Raw genomic sequence first — 18,252 nt, forward strand, 5'->3', positions numbered from 1 at the left:
CCACATATTGAGCTTGTTGTTAATTACATTTATGACTCAGAGCAACCTGTATAAAGAAAATACTATTCCCATTTCACAGACAAGAAAACTGAGACTCGCAGAGGCTGAATCACTTTGCTCAAGTTCACACACCTGTTAAGCGGCATGCTTGACTTTGCAAGGCCTTCCACTAACTACGGTAGGGGAAGTGAATGATGTTGATCAGAGACTATGTTAAATAATTTCACGTTTAATGTCTCATTTAGTACACCAAGCCCTTGAGGTAGGTGCCATCCGGCGTTTTAGAAATGCGGAACCTGAAACTTAGAGACATTGGCTAACTTATTTGAGGTCCCAAAGTCACTAAATGGCAGAGTCCTCTCTGGTTCCAAAGCTTGGCCCTCACAAATGGAGAGTTGAGGGTGGACAGAGACAGACAGATAGTATCATACTTAGAAATAAGGACCACAGCCTTATATTATTTAATAGTTTTGGATTTACTGCCACTCTTACCACTTTCCAACGAGCAGACATACTCTGCTTTACACAGCACACATAGCTGAGAAAACACGTATGTAAGTAGAATCTGGGCAAACTGGACACTGTAAAGAACCTAGAGGACTCATGATTGATATAGAGTCTATTGGGAATTGAGTTGTTGCAGAAAAGAATAAATCTTTAATTTACCTTTTTTTGGTAAAAGATGGGCTTTCATACTTTACTTGCAATTAAAAAGACAATTTTCACATTCGTTTTCTTTATACAAATAAAAAAATTACAGATAAGAATAAAGCCATTTGACCTACTTTCTCAGCACTCTCCAGATGTAAATGGTGTGTATCTGTCTCGATCTTTTTCTATGTGTTTGCTTTTCTATCTTGAAAATATAAGTGATTGTATTAAGGGTATCTTTACATAAACAATGCAAAGTCTTCTAATTGCTTTCTCCCCCATTGCCCCCCACATTTGACAATATTGATTTAAAGTGCTTTCCAATGCAGAGCAGAAAGATCAGCCTCACTATTTTTGAAAGTATTTCATAGAATGGATGTATCATAGTTTACATAATTGATTCCCTATTAATGGCATTTGGTTTGTTTCTAGGTGTTTTGTTTTTGCTATGATAAACAATACTGTGTAGAACATCTTCGTGCATGCCTCTCAGTGCACATGTGTAAGGTTCTTGAAGATAGATACCATGACAGGAAATTGCCAGGTATTAGGGCATGTGCCTTAAAAATATGAAAACATAGAGCCAACCAAATTGCACTTCCAAAGTGCACTTACCACCAACATCTACCTATCCAATTGCCTTTGTCCACTCACCTGCTCAGCATGTTGTACTTTGGGTGTCCAGACTTTGGATTAGGGCCCGATCCAATTTCCTCCCTCCCAGTGGTTCCTAGGGTTACTGTAACAGAGTACCACTTGGGCAGCTTGAAGAGCAGAAATTTATCATCTCACAGTTCTGGAGGCCAGAAGTCCAAAATCAAGGTGCTGTTGGGGTTTATTCCCTCTGAGCGATGTTCCATGCCTCTCTCCCAGCTTCTGGAGGTTTGCTGGCTATCTGTGGTGTTCCTTGGTATGTGGAAGCATCACCCCGATCTCTGCCTTCATCTTCACATTTCGTTCTCCCTGTTAATGTGTGTGTGTGTCCAAATTTCTCCCTTTTCATAAGGACAACAGTCATATTGGATTAGGGCCCACCTTAATGTCCTCATCTTAAATTAGCTGATTACAACTTCAGTAACTGCATATCCAAATAAGGTCATATTCTCATGTCCTTAGGGCTAGAACTTCAACATATTAATTTTGGGGGGACACAATTTAATGCATAATACCCCTGTTTTGTCTCAGGCTTTGTTTCCAGGCCACACGTGCACACGGTCTATTAAAATGGAGGTTCCAAGTGACAAGGGACTAGCAGACACCCAGGGATAAATGCCAGCTCAAATTCCTACTTGCCTCTCTGGATTTGGCATTTTTCACCTTCAAATAATCCCCTTTGTTTCCCATCAGGTCAACCATGCATCTAAAAAAATGTTTTAAAAAATTTTATCCATTGTGTTAAGGTTCATAAGAAGAGTGAGTTTTTGGAATATTTAGTCCAAAATATACTTGGAAATGGGAACCCTTTTTGATGTAAAATGAATGCAGAAGCCCTACATGACTTCTCCTTGGAAACAAATAAGAATTTCAAATTATTGGTTTACTGTAACCAACATTTTTGAGTAAATCTGTCAAATATTCCTCATTTTAAAATAGCACGAGCTATGAAGGCGATGAAAACTAAACAAAATATAATCCTGGCAGGAACTCTGTGTTTAGAAAAAGAAAATATTTAACAGTACTGTGCATATTGCCTGAACTGGTGAGATGCTAATATAAACTTGGAAATATTAAAAAAGTTTGAAATAATGCTCTAATAACCCTTTTTCCTACCAAGTAAACTGCAGGGCTCCAGAATGAGGACTATTTGCCCACACATCAGATCTGACCATAATAACACATTTTCCTTAGTAGTTTGGTTTACTTAAGTAGTTTGATGCTCATAAAGTCTTGATGCATGTGCTAATTTTTCCAGTGGTACATTTTACAGAGAAGATTTTTGTTTGCTTCTGCCAAAACATAGCTTCACAATAACTCAGTTCTCAAACACTAGGAAGGAGAGTCATTGAACCACGCCATTTTTAAAAAATTGATTTTACTTGTTTCCACCCACTTTTACAACAGCATAGTAAAATCTTAGCCTCTTCCCCCAAACTCCTCCTTCCCCTCCCAGCCTCATGCCTTGCACTCACCAGGACTGCCCCTGTCCCTCCCTGAAAGGATTGGTTTCCTCCCATTCTCACTACTTTGTAAAAGGAGTATAGAACTTGTTTGAGATGCAAATGTTCCAGCTCTATCCCAGACCTACCAAATCTCAGACTGTGGGGATGGAGTGTGGCAATCTCTCCAGGTGACCCTGACAGGCACACTCAAGTTTGAGGACCATGGGGCTAATGTCTCCCTCTTCCACTTTGCTTCTCTTACTAGGCGGGTGCGCAGCTCCTCCTAGATTCCCCTGGAGGTGTTGACAAGCATCATGTCTCTTCTTACAAATGCTGGCACTGGAGAAAGCATATTCCCAAAGGGAAAGCATGCAAGCATGTAAATTTTAGCATTTAACTGCCTCCTCCTGCAAGATTAGAGTTGTTGGATGGGAAGAAAAGCAAGTCTGAGAGCCAGCAGCCATCTAACCCACTCAATGCCCCAAAGAAAGTCATATATCTCTAGTCCTTATCTTTTCAGAATTTATCTCACCAACCCTGGAATCTGTTGAGTGGCAAAGGGTGAGAGGATGATTGACGGTCTCATTTCCATTGAGACGTATGATAGAATGTTTGCATCCTATCCCAGAACTCAGGCTGTGTTTTGGAAGGCTTCCTAATTGGGTCCAAGAACTTTGCTAACCTTCCCTTGCAGAGCATTTGTCTGCTGAAAGTTTTATCAGATTGGATTAGGTTTGACTGCATGTTACAGAAAACTCAGAGTGCCAGGAATTCCAGTGGTTAAAAGACATGGAAGTTCCTTTTTCTCTTACATACAGGGCCAGAGGTAGGCAGCCAATGATTGGTGTAATCTCTCCATGATTATCAGGGACTCTGGCTCTATTTTCTTTCTGCTTTGCCATTCTTAATGGGCCAATTCATGGCATAAAATAGTTGCTTATGCTCTAAACATCACATCCAAATTCCCACCAGAAGGGAGGAGGAAGAGCTTTCTTTAAGGACAGGTTCTGGAAGTTAAATATAACATTTTGCTTACATTCCTTGACTGGTACCTAGTCACATGACCATCTCTAGTTGCACGGGAGGCTGAGAAATGAAGTCTTTATTTTGGATGGCCATGAGCTCAGCTACAGACCAGGAATTTTATTACTACGGGAGAGAGTTAGGGACAATTAGCATTCTCCACTACGACCCAATTTTAAGGGCTATAGGTCACACCTACATTATTTCTGGTTTCCCAGGTCTACCTGAGTCTTTTGCCTGAGTTTTGTGGGCCAGTTCTTTAGAGAGATTTACCTCTCTTTTTTTCTCACTTCTAATAATATTCAACAGCTACGATAAATCTTGTGGCTCATTTGTGTAGTGAGCACGTTTAGAATTGCTTAATAATTCTTTACATTATTCCATGCAACCCACTTTGAAGACTTCTGAGACTGCAGGTGATTCTCTGAAAGAGAGCACATTGTCATGTCTTTTGGATAGAACACAAAAGCACTCTTTGTGGGTCATAGATATGTCCCAGGAATTGGGCATGGATTCCAGTCAACATCAAGTGTGTTCTAGGGAACTGAAGCAGTCCTACTGAAAAGCTCCTATCGTGTATGCCTTAAGTTCAAAAACAACTCAGTGTGAGGCCCTGTAAACTTCCATGTAGTGTCACAGCATCACACGGTCCCTGAGCAGATCCCTTCTTAAAATGTTTGTGGGGTATATTCTAACCACTACTTTTTTCCTGGATGATTATATCTCACAAATATTATGTCTCACACATTTCTCCATTTCTGATGGCAGGTAGCCCATACTAGATGTTCTAACAGCTCAGCGATGCGTTCCACTGTTAATGATCACTCAGAAATGTGAGCGTGAGAACAACCAGGAAGTATGAATATACAGCTTAAATTATGCTGCAGTCACAACTCCCACAAAAATCCAACTGAAACTATTTTAGGCAGCAAGGGACGTCAATGGCTCACATAACTGAAAATCGTTGGGATAAGTCTGTCTTTGGCGTGTTCCAGGTGCTCAAACCATGTGGCTTATAAACAACAGAAATTTATTTTTCACAGTTTTAGAGGATGGGAAGTCCAAGATCAAGGTGGCAGCAGATTCAGTGTCTGGTGAGGACCCACGTTGTGGTTCATAGGCAGATGTTTTCTCATTGTGTCCTCACATGGCTAAAGGGCATGGCGGCTCTCTGGAGTCTCTCTTATAAGGGTATTAATCTCATTAGCCAGAGGCCCCACCTCCTAACACAATCATGGGAGTTAGAATTTAAACATGTGAGTTTTTTTGGGGGGGACACACACGTCCATACCACAGCAATAACATCCATCCATGTACCCACCACCCAGCTTTCACAATTATCAGCACATATACAATATTATCTATATTCCCACCCATTTCCCCTACCCCATAGGACTATTTTAATGATGTCACATGATAGACATCATACTTTTCTTTGAGAAAGTCTTGCTCTGTTGCCCCAGCTACAGTGCAGTGGCATCATCATAGCTCACTGCCACCTCAAACTCCTGGGCTCAATCCGGGATCCTCCTGCCTCAGCCTCCTGAGTAACCAGGACTACAGATGCATGCCACTACACCTGGCTAATTTTCCTACTTTTTGTAGAGACAGGGTCTCACTCTTGCTAGGTCTGGTCTCGAACTTCTGGCCTCAGTCAGGTAATCCTCCCACCTCGGCCTCCCAAAGTGCTAGGATTACAGGCATGAGCCACTGCACTCAATCATCATCATATTTTAAATATTGATTTTTAAAAGATTCTAAAAATCATAAAATACATACAAAATGTTTCAATGGTGTCACAGACTGACCTCCACGAACTCACACATCAGAATTAGATAAAAACGGCCAAAAAAATCATTTTGTTTTTTTCCTTTCCATCCCTTTATCCACCTGCCCCCAAATGAGTCACCTCAATCAAGAATAATTATGGAGATATTTGGACATCTATGCCAACAGCATAATTTGATTACTGGCCCGACATCAAAGAATTGTGAATCTTTGTAGACCAATCCACACATGTATGTATTTCTCCCTCCCATTTAAAAACCAAATGACCCCAATATTTGGTTTGCCACGCACATTTTTCATTTTTCACTTTCCCCTGGCATTTGAAGGAAATCTTTGCCTATGTCTGGACTTCCTCACATGCATTCCTGGAGGCAACATCAGCTGTGAAATACCAGAATGGTTGCAGCAGAGATGTTTCTTCTGAAAACCCGGCGCAGAGTTCTGACGAATGGTGCTAACGGGGATACGATGCTGTGTCTTAAAAAGACAAAGGAATTTGCTTAAAATTTCAGATCCACAGCTTCTTGGGCATTTGAACTGAACCCATGCAGACTTGAAAGATTAAAAAAAGACAATGCATAAATAAAAATAAAGTAAAACCCCAAGTTACTATGAGGTGGACTTGAAAGTACTAGTTAAAAAATATATCCCCTCTCTCACTGACTTACTGAAAAGTCTAAATCAGTTGGCGATAGAAAATGGTTTTTAACTTTAGTTGAATCCCCCTCTTTTTGGCTCCTTTCATAAAATCAAGCAAAAGACAAACTGTTGCCTGCGGGAGGGATGCCTGGGCACCTCTCTGCAAAATAGGAGTGTGGGGGGCAGCACAGGAGCCCCCAGTCCCATCTGACCATGGATGAGACACTGACGTGGGACTTCGAGTCCAGTAATCAGGGGACACACAGAGGAAGACTTAGGCACGTGGTTGATTACTCAAGAAAGACTCAGTAAGAGAAAGCAGTTCCCTCCACACAGATCACAGATTTTATCCTTGGTATAAAGGCATCTGTGTAGCTGGGAAAGCCAGTATCTTGGGGACTATTTTCACTTATTTGGAACACCCAAATCCAATCTTATCAACCCAAAGACTTTCATCCCACCTCATGTGAATATTTACACACAAAGCATGTGTCGGTCTGGCTGGTGGCATTGGGTCTCAGCAGCCAACAGCACCATAGAATAAGCCCTGGAAGAAAATGTATTTGGCTGCTGTTCTCGGAAAGCGCTTTTGAAGGGACCTCTTTTTGAAATGTTTTCCAGCTGTTATTTCCTTTCTGAATAATCTGAGCCTAATTCAATTTGTAGCACCTTTCTCTTTTCCAGGTTCCCTCCCCCCCCCACACACGGCAAATTACCCACATATGGCTCTCTGTAGCCATATATGTGTTCCGCTGGTTCTGGCTGAGATTTTTACTGAATTATAAATAAATGACCCCATGAGTCCACGGGAGAAGTATTCCTTCCACGTTGCATGGTCCTTCAGTGACACGGCATGGTGGCAGTCTAGCGAGATGCTGTGCATTCTCTCCGGAGCACGAGGGGGAGAAGGTCCACAGCCACGTCCAAGGAGAGTCGGGGCAGGTCCAGCACATTGCTGTGTTACAGCGAGGGAGACAGAGCCAAGAACGCCCACGCGTTACAGTTTAAAAACAAAACAAACAAAACTTGACTTGGAAAACCGTTCCATCCTCATATATCACAAAAACTATTTATAAAGCAAAATACGACTCCATAGATACGACTTTCCCTCTGGTTTAATCATTTTCCCACCCAGCTCCCATTCCCAGTGTGGTTGGCAGTGATGCTAGAGATGGAAGAGGATAAAAAGCCACAGAAAACAGACTGGAGAGAAGTGGGAATTCAGAACATAAGTTGTCACCTCGCTGGAATGGACAAGAATCAGGAGTCCCTAAGTCGCCAGGGAGGGGATGCCGGTGACAGCGACATCGTGCAGAACAGCTGGTGAATCGAGCTTGGCTGGGTCAGCAGGCTGCATGGACTTCCTTTCTGCCCTCCCATCCCTGGGAACTGGCCTTCAAGTATTATTACAGCAACTCATGGCAAGGCCAGGGCTCAGGCTGGGCCAGGAGCTTGCAATAGGCGAGGCTTGTGTCTCACCCTCCCATGTTCCCTTCAGCCGGCTATCAACTTGATTCCTGCTAAAATGCTAACGGAGGGGCAAGTTTTATTTGGTGGTATTTAAGATGTGCCATTTTCCAGGGAAACTATACTTTTAAATAGTGGCAGGCGTAAACGATTGAATAACTGAGGTATAACAGCCATATGTGAATTCCTGACTCTTGTCAGAGCTCTCAATTAATCTAATTTTCTCCTGCTCCTGTCTAAAATCCAGAGCAGGTACTTTTGCAGGAGGGATGAGAGTCTTTGCTACTCACAGTGTGGTTCCCGGAACAGCAGTGTGGACATCACCTGGGAGCTTGCCAGAAGGCAAACCTCAGACCCTCCGAAATCAGAATCTTCATTGTCAGAAAATCCTCAAATGATTCACATGCACTAAAAACTTTGAGAAGTACTGATCCAGGCAAGTGGTTTTCAAACTGTGGGCTGCTACCCATTAGTAAGTCAATCATGAAGTTAGTGGTTGTGACCAGGATTTAAAAAAAGAAAAACAAAATGCATACAGAAAATATGAGAGTACATTCTACGTAGTAAAGGTAAGTATTGTGAAATTTCTGTTTCAGTTATATATACATATGTGTGAGTGATGGGTCATTGTGTAAAATGTATTTTCCCAGTGGGTCATTGTCAAAAACATTTGAAAACTGCAGATCGTATGATATGGCTGGTTACTTACTTATCAAGGCAGTCTATACTCTATCCTTTAATCAAGGTCATCCATCACATCAATACTTGCAGCTCATTAACTTAACGCCTGTGCAAAGACACCTGAATTAAAACATGCCCTCACTGATCAACGCCTAAGAGCACATATAGGAATAACATTAATTGGGTGTTGGGCAGATGGTGGGGGGAACCCTGGTAGATACATATATTTCTGTCTCTCCTCCTGACCAGAAGTTATGCTCCACAAGAGGAGGGACTTTGTACCATTTACTACTCTGTCCTTGATCCTCAATAAATTTGCGTTGATTGAAGTGAACAAAATAAGAACTTCAGGTTGGGAAAAAAATACTATTAAAGGAAATAAGCAGGGTGATAAAATTCCTTTTTGTACCGTGAATAGTGTTTCCCCCAAATTCATGTCTACTGGAGCCTCAGAACATGACCTTATGTGGAAACAGAGTCTTTGCAGATTAAATTGAGATGAGGCCATACTGAAGTAGGGTGGCCCCGAATCCAATAACTAATGTCATTATAAGAAGAGCAAGTAGAGACATGGAAGACTTGGAGAACACTGGAGACCACCATGTGAAGCCATAGACACAGAGACCAGGGAGGACAGAGCACCACGTGATGTGGGAGGCAGGGAATGCCAAGAGTGTGGTCAGCCATCAAAAGCTGGCGAGAGGCATGAGAAGGTTTCTCCCTAAGAGGCCCTAGAAGGCTCCACCCTGTCAGCATATTGATTTCAAACTTCTAGCCTCTAGAACCGTGAGGGGAATAAACTTCTGTTGTTTCAAGCCACCCAGTTTGTGGCGCTTTGTTACGGCAACTACGAAATGAATACACCCCTTGACCAGTTCCCCAGATCTTACAATCCGTCTGCAGCCAGCCGCATATCCTTGCAGAGTTCCCTTGTCCTTGTAGACAGCCCCATGGCTGGGGGCTGCTTCCCCCTTGGCCACCCTGTGACCTTGCATCCAGAAGTAAGTGAGGCTGGGAACATCTGGACACGCAGCTGAGCTGGGGTGTTTCAAAAGCACAGCAAGCTTTTTCTAAACTTCAGTGTCCTGGTTGGGAAGAAACAAGCCTCAAATTTTGCTGGGAATAAGAACAGAGCACATGATGTTACCAAGCAACTGCACAGTGACGAGGCCGTGAGGGCAGGTGTTCACCCAGCTTTCAGCACGTGAAGAGGACAGGAAACATGACATATGAATCAGTCTCCCCTGTCTCCATCATCCACCGCTTCACCCAGAGCACTTGCGAAGCCGGTCTCTGTTCAGGGCCCTGGGGTCGTGTGCAGCTGCTGTGGCTGCTCTGTGTGATGGGGGGTGGTGGGGTGGTGGGTGCACGGGGGAGCCAAGGGCGGGTCCTGCTGGCACGAGCCTCATGGCTCTTGGAGCACCCAACGCTTTTCCTTCATGGAGCTTATTGCAGTTTGTAACTGCATATTTGTGTGATTATTTTGTCTGGGAGGATTCTTATCTGTTTTGCCAAAAATCCCCAGGAGGGTGGGGATCATGATGTTTTTGCTCCCGATGCATAGCACCGCGCCTGGCTTACAGCAGGCGCTTAAACATTGACTAAATGAAAGTGAAATGTACAGATATGCGTTAACTTCAAGACACAAAAAGCATCCTGCTAAGAACTGCTAAAGCCCCTTAGAAGTAACCATGTCCCTTTTTATTACATAACTCCATCTTCCCTTAGGGTCTGAGTGATGAGACTTCTCTTTTTCTTCTCCTTACAGAGAGGACTTCAGCTCCCAACTCCTGGGGCTTCCTTCCCCCAGTCCTAGTTAACTTTTTTTTTTTTTTAAGGTAGTCAATTTCCCTTCATCACCCTCAAAGGACATTTTTTTTTTTTTTTAAACCTGCTTTATTCAAGGAGAGGCAAACTGGCCTCTGGGGCTTCTGTCCTTTTTGGGGAAAGCACCACATTTAAAAAAAAGTATTTTTAGAAACAGGGTCTTGCTATGTTGCCGAGGCTGGCTTTGAACTCCAGAGCTCAAGTGATGCTCCTACCTCAGCCTCCTGAGTAGCTGAGGCTACAGGTGTGCACCATTGCATGCCCCGCCCCCCCCAACAAAGGAATTTTATGTGAAATTCTAATCTAAAACAGAAAACCCATTGAAAACCGAGGCACTCTGGGTGCAGTGTTGGGGGTGGAGGGCACAGAGAATCCTCAGGCCTCTCCTTTGTGAGCTCTTAAGGCACCTCCAACAAGCCCCCAAGAGTTCTTGAAGTCCCACGCTGGGCGTCTCAGCTGGGAATTGGGCCTCTGAGACCCAGACTGAGTGGTACTTGGGTCTTCAAACCTTGATTTAGCCTCAAATGCTCAGACCACACCCAGACCTCAGGATGTGGCCGACCCAGAATGTACAGCCAGCTAAGAGAAATGTGCCTCTGTATCTCCTTACAATCATCTGGTAAAAAGATGACTGGTTTGCACAGAACCGTCAGGACAAAACACAGTAGAGCCACATAAGAAAAATAACTTTGTTATTAAAGCATATACAATCATATCCAAAGCACTTCATAGCATCACATCCGTAACTGCTGGAATATTAATACCAGTTTGACTGTTAAATGGAGCTGGTATAAATAATGAACAACAGAGCTACTGTGATATATGACTAGTCACTGTGAAATAAACACAAACTCATGGCACACATGAAATTCCTCAGGGCACTCGCTTTAAGAATCTAACAAAGGATGCTGAGATCCCCTGGGGAGTAGAAGGGTCCTTTTCTATGATTTCCCTAAAAAAGTAACATTTGTGGAAGGAGCACGTAAAGTCCAAGATTTTATGGTTTAACAATTATGGTCATTGTGTATGTTTTTTTTTCCAAATGGAAAATTATTTTTTGACTTGTTGTGAAACATACATGCTGACTGTGCCAGGAAAAATTTCATCTATTTCCCTGAATTCATTATTAATAACTTTAGATGGCTCTATTCTACTAGTTGTTTGGCCTGGATCCTGCAAATAATTTTCCTTTTCAGGAAGGTTATCTGAAAGATGTTAAGTTTGCAGAATGAGGCTGCCACGGCTGTCTGTGGGACAGAGATGTGAGAGAGAGGGAGGGGGGTGACACCCAAAATATGATGGGGGAGTTGTTGCCTGAAAGCCCAAGGTGATTCCTGGCCTGGAGAAGCCCTCCTGCATTGTCTGGGAACAGTGCTCCCAGGGCCCACAGTAGTTAGGAGCCTTGGAGAGGGAGCATGACCAGAACCAAGGTTCTCTTCACCTGGTATTTGGTGGGGTAATAATCCCGTCCTTCCCCCGACACCAATGAGCATTTCTTAGTTACCTGTCAGCCTACAGACACACCTGTCTGAGTTTATACAGTAGAAATGACTTTGGCCAATTAATCCTGTGCCAGGTATTGGGAATTAACTCAGAAGGCGAGAAAAGGGAGCAGCCTAAAACAGAGGCAACTTATGAAGTCCTACTCTAAGTCCTAGCCAGGAGGGTGCACAAAACTGAAGTCAACATTTCTACTAATGGGTTGAGGAACAGAAACACGAAGGGACTTAGTCAAACTGCAGGAAATTTTACCCAAAAAACGGCTTTCCCGTTAGGTTTTAAGCAGAAGTCCTGTTTAGACAGTGAAGCTTAGGTTTTCTATCCACAGCTAAAAGATACATTAGAAATAAAAATGCCTTATGATATCTTACCTTTGAAAAATGAATTTGGGCATACAGAGCACATATTAGTCTTGTAGTAGTCCATGTTTTGAAAATCTGAGAATTAATAATTGCTTTCCAAATTGACCTGCTCCAGCAAACTGACATAAAATACAGGGTGTTGTGTGATTTTGCTAGAGATTATCATTTAGAATAGTCTCATGAAATCCAGATATTACTACTTTCTTTCTTTTAACATATTATCCTAGCCTATGACCAAACACGCAGTTCGGTTGAATTCTGTGAGCATTTGACAATAAGATCATATTTCTAGATACAGTTCACTATCAAGAAAAAGAAAAGGTAATACAATTCCTCATTTTTTAAAATAAAATCAAAGACGGACTTAATCATCTTTCATAGAGCCTGTGCTTAGTGTTTTTTTTCTTTTTTTTAAGCATTCATCCATCCTCACCCTTTAAATACTGTGCTCTACCTGCAGGCAAACATTCAAGACATTCCAGATGAGAATCAATAGCTGTTCAGCTCATTTCTTCATAAACTCGTGGTTGGCAGGGCCCTCTGCTATGAATGTCGAATTCTGGAGAAACTGATGGGGAGGAAACGATGCTAGAAAAAGAGCATTGAGAACGTGTTTGCTTTCACTTTTAAAACGTCAGGGGACAGTCACTGGGGATTTTGCATAAGTAAGAAATAGTGGAGCAAAGTGTGTGTAAAAGACACAGCCGCCCGCTGACTGACCCGAGTCCCGCGTTCCTGATGTGACAGGAAGGAGAAGGAAGGCTACTGCCAGGTGACACCTGCAATCAGAGCTCCTTCCTGCCACTCTTTAAAAAAAACTGAAGAGTGACATCAAACACAACAAGAATGACTTTCCTTAAGCTTTCACAGTAGGGGAGTTACATGATGGAGATTAAAACAAGATGGAAAAAAAGCCAAAGACTTCTCAGAAATATAAAGGGACATCGCAGGATGGAAAAATGGGAAACTCCAACATGAGCCAACACAAAGCTCAATGTAAGAGCGAAGTTCTCCTGAAAAGGTAGATAAAAAGCCATTTCGTGTGTCCGGTGAGAAGGCAGAGCTTAAGAAACATGTAAGCTGCCTGTTGAAACTGAGAGGCACCCAGCCCTCTCCCCCGATATTACAAAGGAGCAGATTGTCCTGCAGGTCTCTCGCTCCTGGTGCCTCTGAATCCAGAGAAAGCCCTGCCAGGAACACTCTTCCCTCTGGGACCCAGAGGTGCTCTCAGAAAATGCTCTGACTCCATGCAAGAAACATACCCTTTTCGCAATTGCTTCTCACACTGCTGAGAAAAGGAAACCAAGGAAGAGGCCTAGAAGAACTGGAACTTGGACTAATTACAGAAAATTAAGGAAAAGTGGGAATCGCAGGAAGGAATTTTCTTCCAAACAAGGAAAACCACTGGCTTTTTTCCCCCACCCCATCCAAGATAACTTTCCATAGTGCATTATTCTCAATATGGTGGCAGGATTGGCTGGCCCCAGACAAGGACTTGTCACACTCAAGGGGGGCACATTTACCTGCTGCTGCCAATCTGGCTTCAGGGGAGTCCCTGACCAAGGTCCCCCTTCCCATTTGCCAACAACCCAAGCCAGCAACCACTTTGCAGCCTCAAGTCCCACCATACGTTGACCCAGCCTGGATCACGGCCTAACGGGACCTTCTGGGCACGTGGTCAGAACCAGGACTTCTGCTCCTCTCCCTAAGGGACAGACACCCTTATTTAACACATCATCTGTGGTTTATGGAGAGGTCCCACTCTTTAGATCAAATAGCTTTAAAATGTCCTGGCAAAACTGGAGCCTGTTGTTCTAATGGGAATCAGGGCATTTCATCCCTTTACTGATTTTCAAAAAGAGGATTTATTCTTCTCCTAATAGGATACTTATGGATAAGCATGGCACGAACCCTTAATCACTGTATTTGAATTTTAAGATGTGGTAACCCAAATGGCAGTAAATATATAGCTAATTCTTCTCCATCTTCTCTCATCTCCACTCCTTAATTTTCTCCTTTTTTAAAACCAAATTTGGGAAACAAGGTTGGATAAAAGGACAGAATATTTAAAATCTACTAGATGGACAGAAAAAAGAATTATCCACCAAGGTAAAGCTACACGATTGTCCTCCCCACTGCTTTTTAGTTGAAGAGCCCTAATTTTGATACTAGAACAGTAACAGTCTATTTTCAACACACATCCATTGTTTTTTTTTTTTTAGAAATAGCCTCATGTTTTCTTACAGCTCACCTTGCCATCTTTCCCTTTTTGGTATTCTGCCAAATCTTAAGACACTAAACTCAAATCCAGAAGTTCCAGAAAAAATAAGATGTAGAAGAACAGTCCCAATGCGGCCCACCTCAACTGACCCTCAGTGAGAATCACATGCATCAGCCATTCACTCCCCTCACGTCTGCGGTAGGTCTCGTGGGGGACTCTGAAAATACAGTATTTGGAAAAAGAGGAATAGGGAAAAAGTCTGGAAAAGATTAAAGAAATGTATCTTTTCTAGGTCTCCAGTGGTGTTTTTCTTCTCTTTAGATGATTTAACTGCAGGTGAAAATGCTCTTTCTTTCTTTGGCATGAAGATGCTGGGCTGTGCTATGGATAAAAATCTGTGGGGGCTCCCAAGTCTCTTGCCTCTGCTTTTCTTGGATGGTCATCTCCAGAGCCCAAGTCCATGGTTTCTGGGAAGCTGGAAAGTTCCTGAGGTAAAGGGAAGTCCTCTGCCGAGGAGTGAGTCCGGTGCCCGAACACCTTGTCCTGCAGCTCTGCGATGTCGTTGCGGATGTCGGCCAGCATAAGCAGCAGGAAGTCGAAAGAACCCGGGGGTCCCTGCGCACACAGAGGAATCAAAGCTAGGATAGCACAGACAGCAACAGCCTTTTGGGCTCCATGATTTGCTAGTCATGCTGCTTGCTGGTAACTACTGTCCTAGTAACTCTGGGCCCCCGTGGAGTCGACATAAGGAGCTATAGAGGCCTGGGGGAGCCGCCACAGTGTCTTCTAATCCCCTGTCACACATGCGAGTTCTGGTGACATATGCACCTCTCCTCCCTCCTACCTCCAGGCTATATCAAACCTGGTAGACAAAAAAAATGAGAATCACTCTCCTAGGTTACTTTCCAAAGGAATCTGAAAGATACTTATGAAGGCAGGAGAGTGGTGGTTAAGAGGTTGGGGTTCTGTGGGGTTTGGATCCCATCTCTGCCACTTCCTAGCTGTGTGGACTCAGGCACGTTACTTAACTTCTTAGGGTTTCAGTTTCCCCATCTGTAAAATGGGGATAATAATACTTCATAGAGTTTCACAGGGTTCTAAGTGAGGATTTAAATGAGTAAATACCATAAATGTTCAAAAGTGTCCTGTTGTTTTTTAAAAACCAAATTATTAAGATGTTTATCAGATGGCTGACTTTTAAGTGCAAACTTAATGAAATTGAGAGTGTGTTGTAAAGATGTCAATTTCTCATTAACTTAGAAAGGTCCAAACCAAAGCTTCCTAATTTTTCTATGTATTAAACATCCTTTACCATCATATAATATTTATTAAGTCTTAATTTCCATGTTGTGCTGTGTTGGGCATGGTAAAAAAATATGGAAACATACATGTTCTGGGCCTATCAAAGCATGTAGTAAAATCGTTATCCTCATACCACAACCACTGCTGTCGAGGCTACCACCTTAGAACAGTGGCTTACATGGTAAAGTGCATAGAGAGGCACAGTACTTTGACATCATTTGACCTTCATGATAACCACTTGAGGCATGGCAGATCGGACTCCACTGCTGGCACTGTGTAGGTGGGGAAATGAATGTCCGGAGACGCTAAGCGACATGCCCAAGGTCAGAAAGTTAACAGGCAGAAGAGTTGAGATGGGAACACACACCTCCCACCTCCCAGGGCTCTTGGTCTTTCTTCAGAAATGACCCCAACTTCTTCAGAAGCAGTGGAGTTGCTTGAATTTTCTGTGCTTTTGGATGCTAATTTTCATTTTTAATCTCTCAGATCTATGCACATATGCAATTTATTCTCAGGTCCCAAGCAGCCCTGCACGTGTTTGCACTTATTGAAGGTGATGGTCACTTGGCCTGCTGGGTCACAGAGGCAGCTAAATTCTCAAGTGTTCAGAGTTATAACTTAATGCCAAAGATTTCTTTCCTCGTCCTTTCAGGTGTTTTATGATATACTTGGAAAGAGACTCATGGCGTATTGGGATTTTGAACCTTAAGAGAAGACATTGCAAATAAAGATCAGCCATGAAAAAAGGAAAAAATAACAAGAGAGAACAAATTTAAAATAAATCCAAACCAGTTACTAAAGTTTCTGTGGCTCTTCCTAAACCACAGAGTTCAGTTCAGGCTGGCTGAGTGATGGCTGGAAGAGCCTTTTGCTTCTAAGACCAACTTACAGGCTCATCAGAACTGCATCCCTGAGAACATTCCCACTGGAAAGGCAGGACAGACAGTGCTACTTACTGGAGACCCCCGGGGCCCAGGTGCTCCTCTCTCCCCCTAGAAACACAAAGGCCAGGGTTAGCTTTCTGGGCCACATGGATGGAACCACCATGGTCTCTATTTATGCACCCACTACAACCATTTCCATGCACAAAACAACAGATATTTTCCATAGAAAACACATGTAGGATTGAAGCTGGGATCACTTATTCGAACAGAACTGCTTGGGGCAAGTGTCTCTCAGCCATATATTTTCAAGCCATATCTGACGAGAGGAATGTCTGTATTTCCAGGCAGCGTGTGGAATAACAACTCTCTACAGTAACTCACACCGACTTCTTTACGAGGCAAATAGCAGGCGGTGCTCAAAGTGAAACTACCCACTCGCACAGAATGGAACTTCCCGGCCCTTGAACATCTCACAGAAATGGGAACACACGAAAAACAACCCTATAAAGTAACACTGGTCAAAGAGAAAAACACATGCGACTTTCGCAATGCAGAGGCTTATTTAAAATTTATAGTGGTTGTTTTTCCCAGGAGCAGTTTTGGTGTGGTTGGTTTCATACTTTAAGAAAACAGCTGTTTAGATTTTGTTCCCAGCTTTAGGGAAGAAAGTACATCTGTGCCTCAGTTTTGCCACGCACAAAATGGGGATGGTAAACAGTGCTTGTTGAGCTTCCTGGATGTCCGTGCAGCAGGTAGAAAGTGAGAAGCTACTGCCTTGCAAGGACCACTCACAAGACGTACCTTAGAACCGTCTCTTCCGGGCGCACCTGGCGGACCCTGCAAGACAAAAGGGTCTGATGTAACAGAAGGCAAAGAGCATGGGTCAAAGACACACTTGCCCCAAAACAGTAAGTGGATGTCCGATAAGATACTGACCACGGGGCCCCTCCGGCCCTGCTTAATGTGGGACAGATCAGGAGATGGTCCCATGGGTCCCATCGAGCCCCGGGGGCCGGGCTGCCCAGGAGGGCCTGGCATACCGGGGAAGCCTGGGCTCCCCTTTGGTCCTGGTGAGCCTGTAATCAAAGAACACCTCATTAGCTCACAGCCCGTAGGTAAGAAGGACAAAGGGCCCTGGCTGATGAGAGGCCAGGGCCCCTGCAGCCGTTTCTCTTTGCACTCTGCTGTCTGCCTTCTGACAGCTCCACTGGGACGTCCCATGGGCATTTTCCAACATTTCACCATGGTCAGAAATGACTTCCCCCATCTTCCTCTCTTTTCACGGGCCAACAGTCACCCATCCACTCAAGCCAGAAACTTGAGAGTCTTCCTATTTCTACAGCCTCCTTATCCAGTGGCTGGTTCCTGTGCATTCTACTTCTTTAACGTCTCGTAACTGCCTGCTCCGTGCCACCCCCTCCATCTCAGCAGAGTAGTGGACCCCACGGCAGGGTAGGGGCTACCACAGCTGGACAGCAGCAAGAGTACAGGTCTTAGCATCAGAAAGACTTAGGCTTGAATCTTACATGAGGTGCTTGAGCTACGTGAGCCTTAGTTTCTCGACTGTAAAGCTGGGTTAATAAAAATCTTCCTTATAGAGCAGTTGTATTAAATGAGATTTCAGACACACACACACCCCACTTAGTATAATATTTCACACACAGTGAGTACTAAAATAAATATGAGGCTTTCCTTATATTTGCTTCATCTCTAGTCTCTTTTCCCCCTCTACCACTCTTGTTCAATCCTCACCTACTCTTCACATTTATATATGAATAATAAATCTAAAACAAGTCTTACTACATAAC

General features: G+C 43.4%; 1 protein-coding gene across 2 annotated transcripts in view; it reads right to left on the reverse strand.

Annotated features, from left to right (window-relative positions):
• Positions 1-14,247: 14,247 nt before the first annotated feature.
• The window catches only part of CCBE1 (collagen and calcium binding EGF domains 1), a 181,873-nt gene continuing 177,868 nt past the window's right edge, over positions 14,248-18,252 (reverse strand). For both annotated transcript variants that reach the window (XM_045527465.1, XM_045527466.1), the window contains 4 exons: positions 17,381-17,520; positions 17,246-17,281; positions 16,517-16,552; positions 14,248-14,873 (listed from right to left, as the gene is read on the reverse strand). In XM_045527465.1, the coding sequence (XP_045383421.1) occupies positions 14,640-14,873; positions 16,517-16,552; positions 17,246-17,281; positions 17,381-17,520 (446 nt within the window). In that variant the 3' untranslated portion in view covers positions 14,248-14,639. The remainder of the gene's footprint in view (positions 14,874-16,516; positions 16,553-17,245; positions 17,282-17,380; positions 17,521-18,252) is intronic.

Source organism: Lemur catta, chromosome 16, assembly GCF_020740605.2.
Source record: "Lemur catta isolate mLemCat1 chromosome 16, mLemCat1.pri, whole genome shotgun sequence".
Taxonomy (NCBI): Eukaryota; Metazoa; Chordata; class Mammalia; order Primates; family Lemuridae; genus Lemur; species Lemur catta.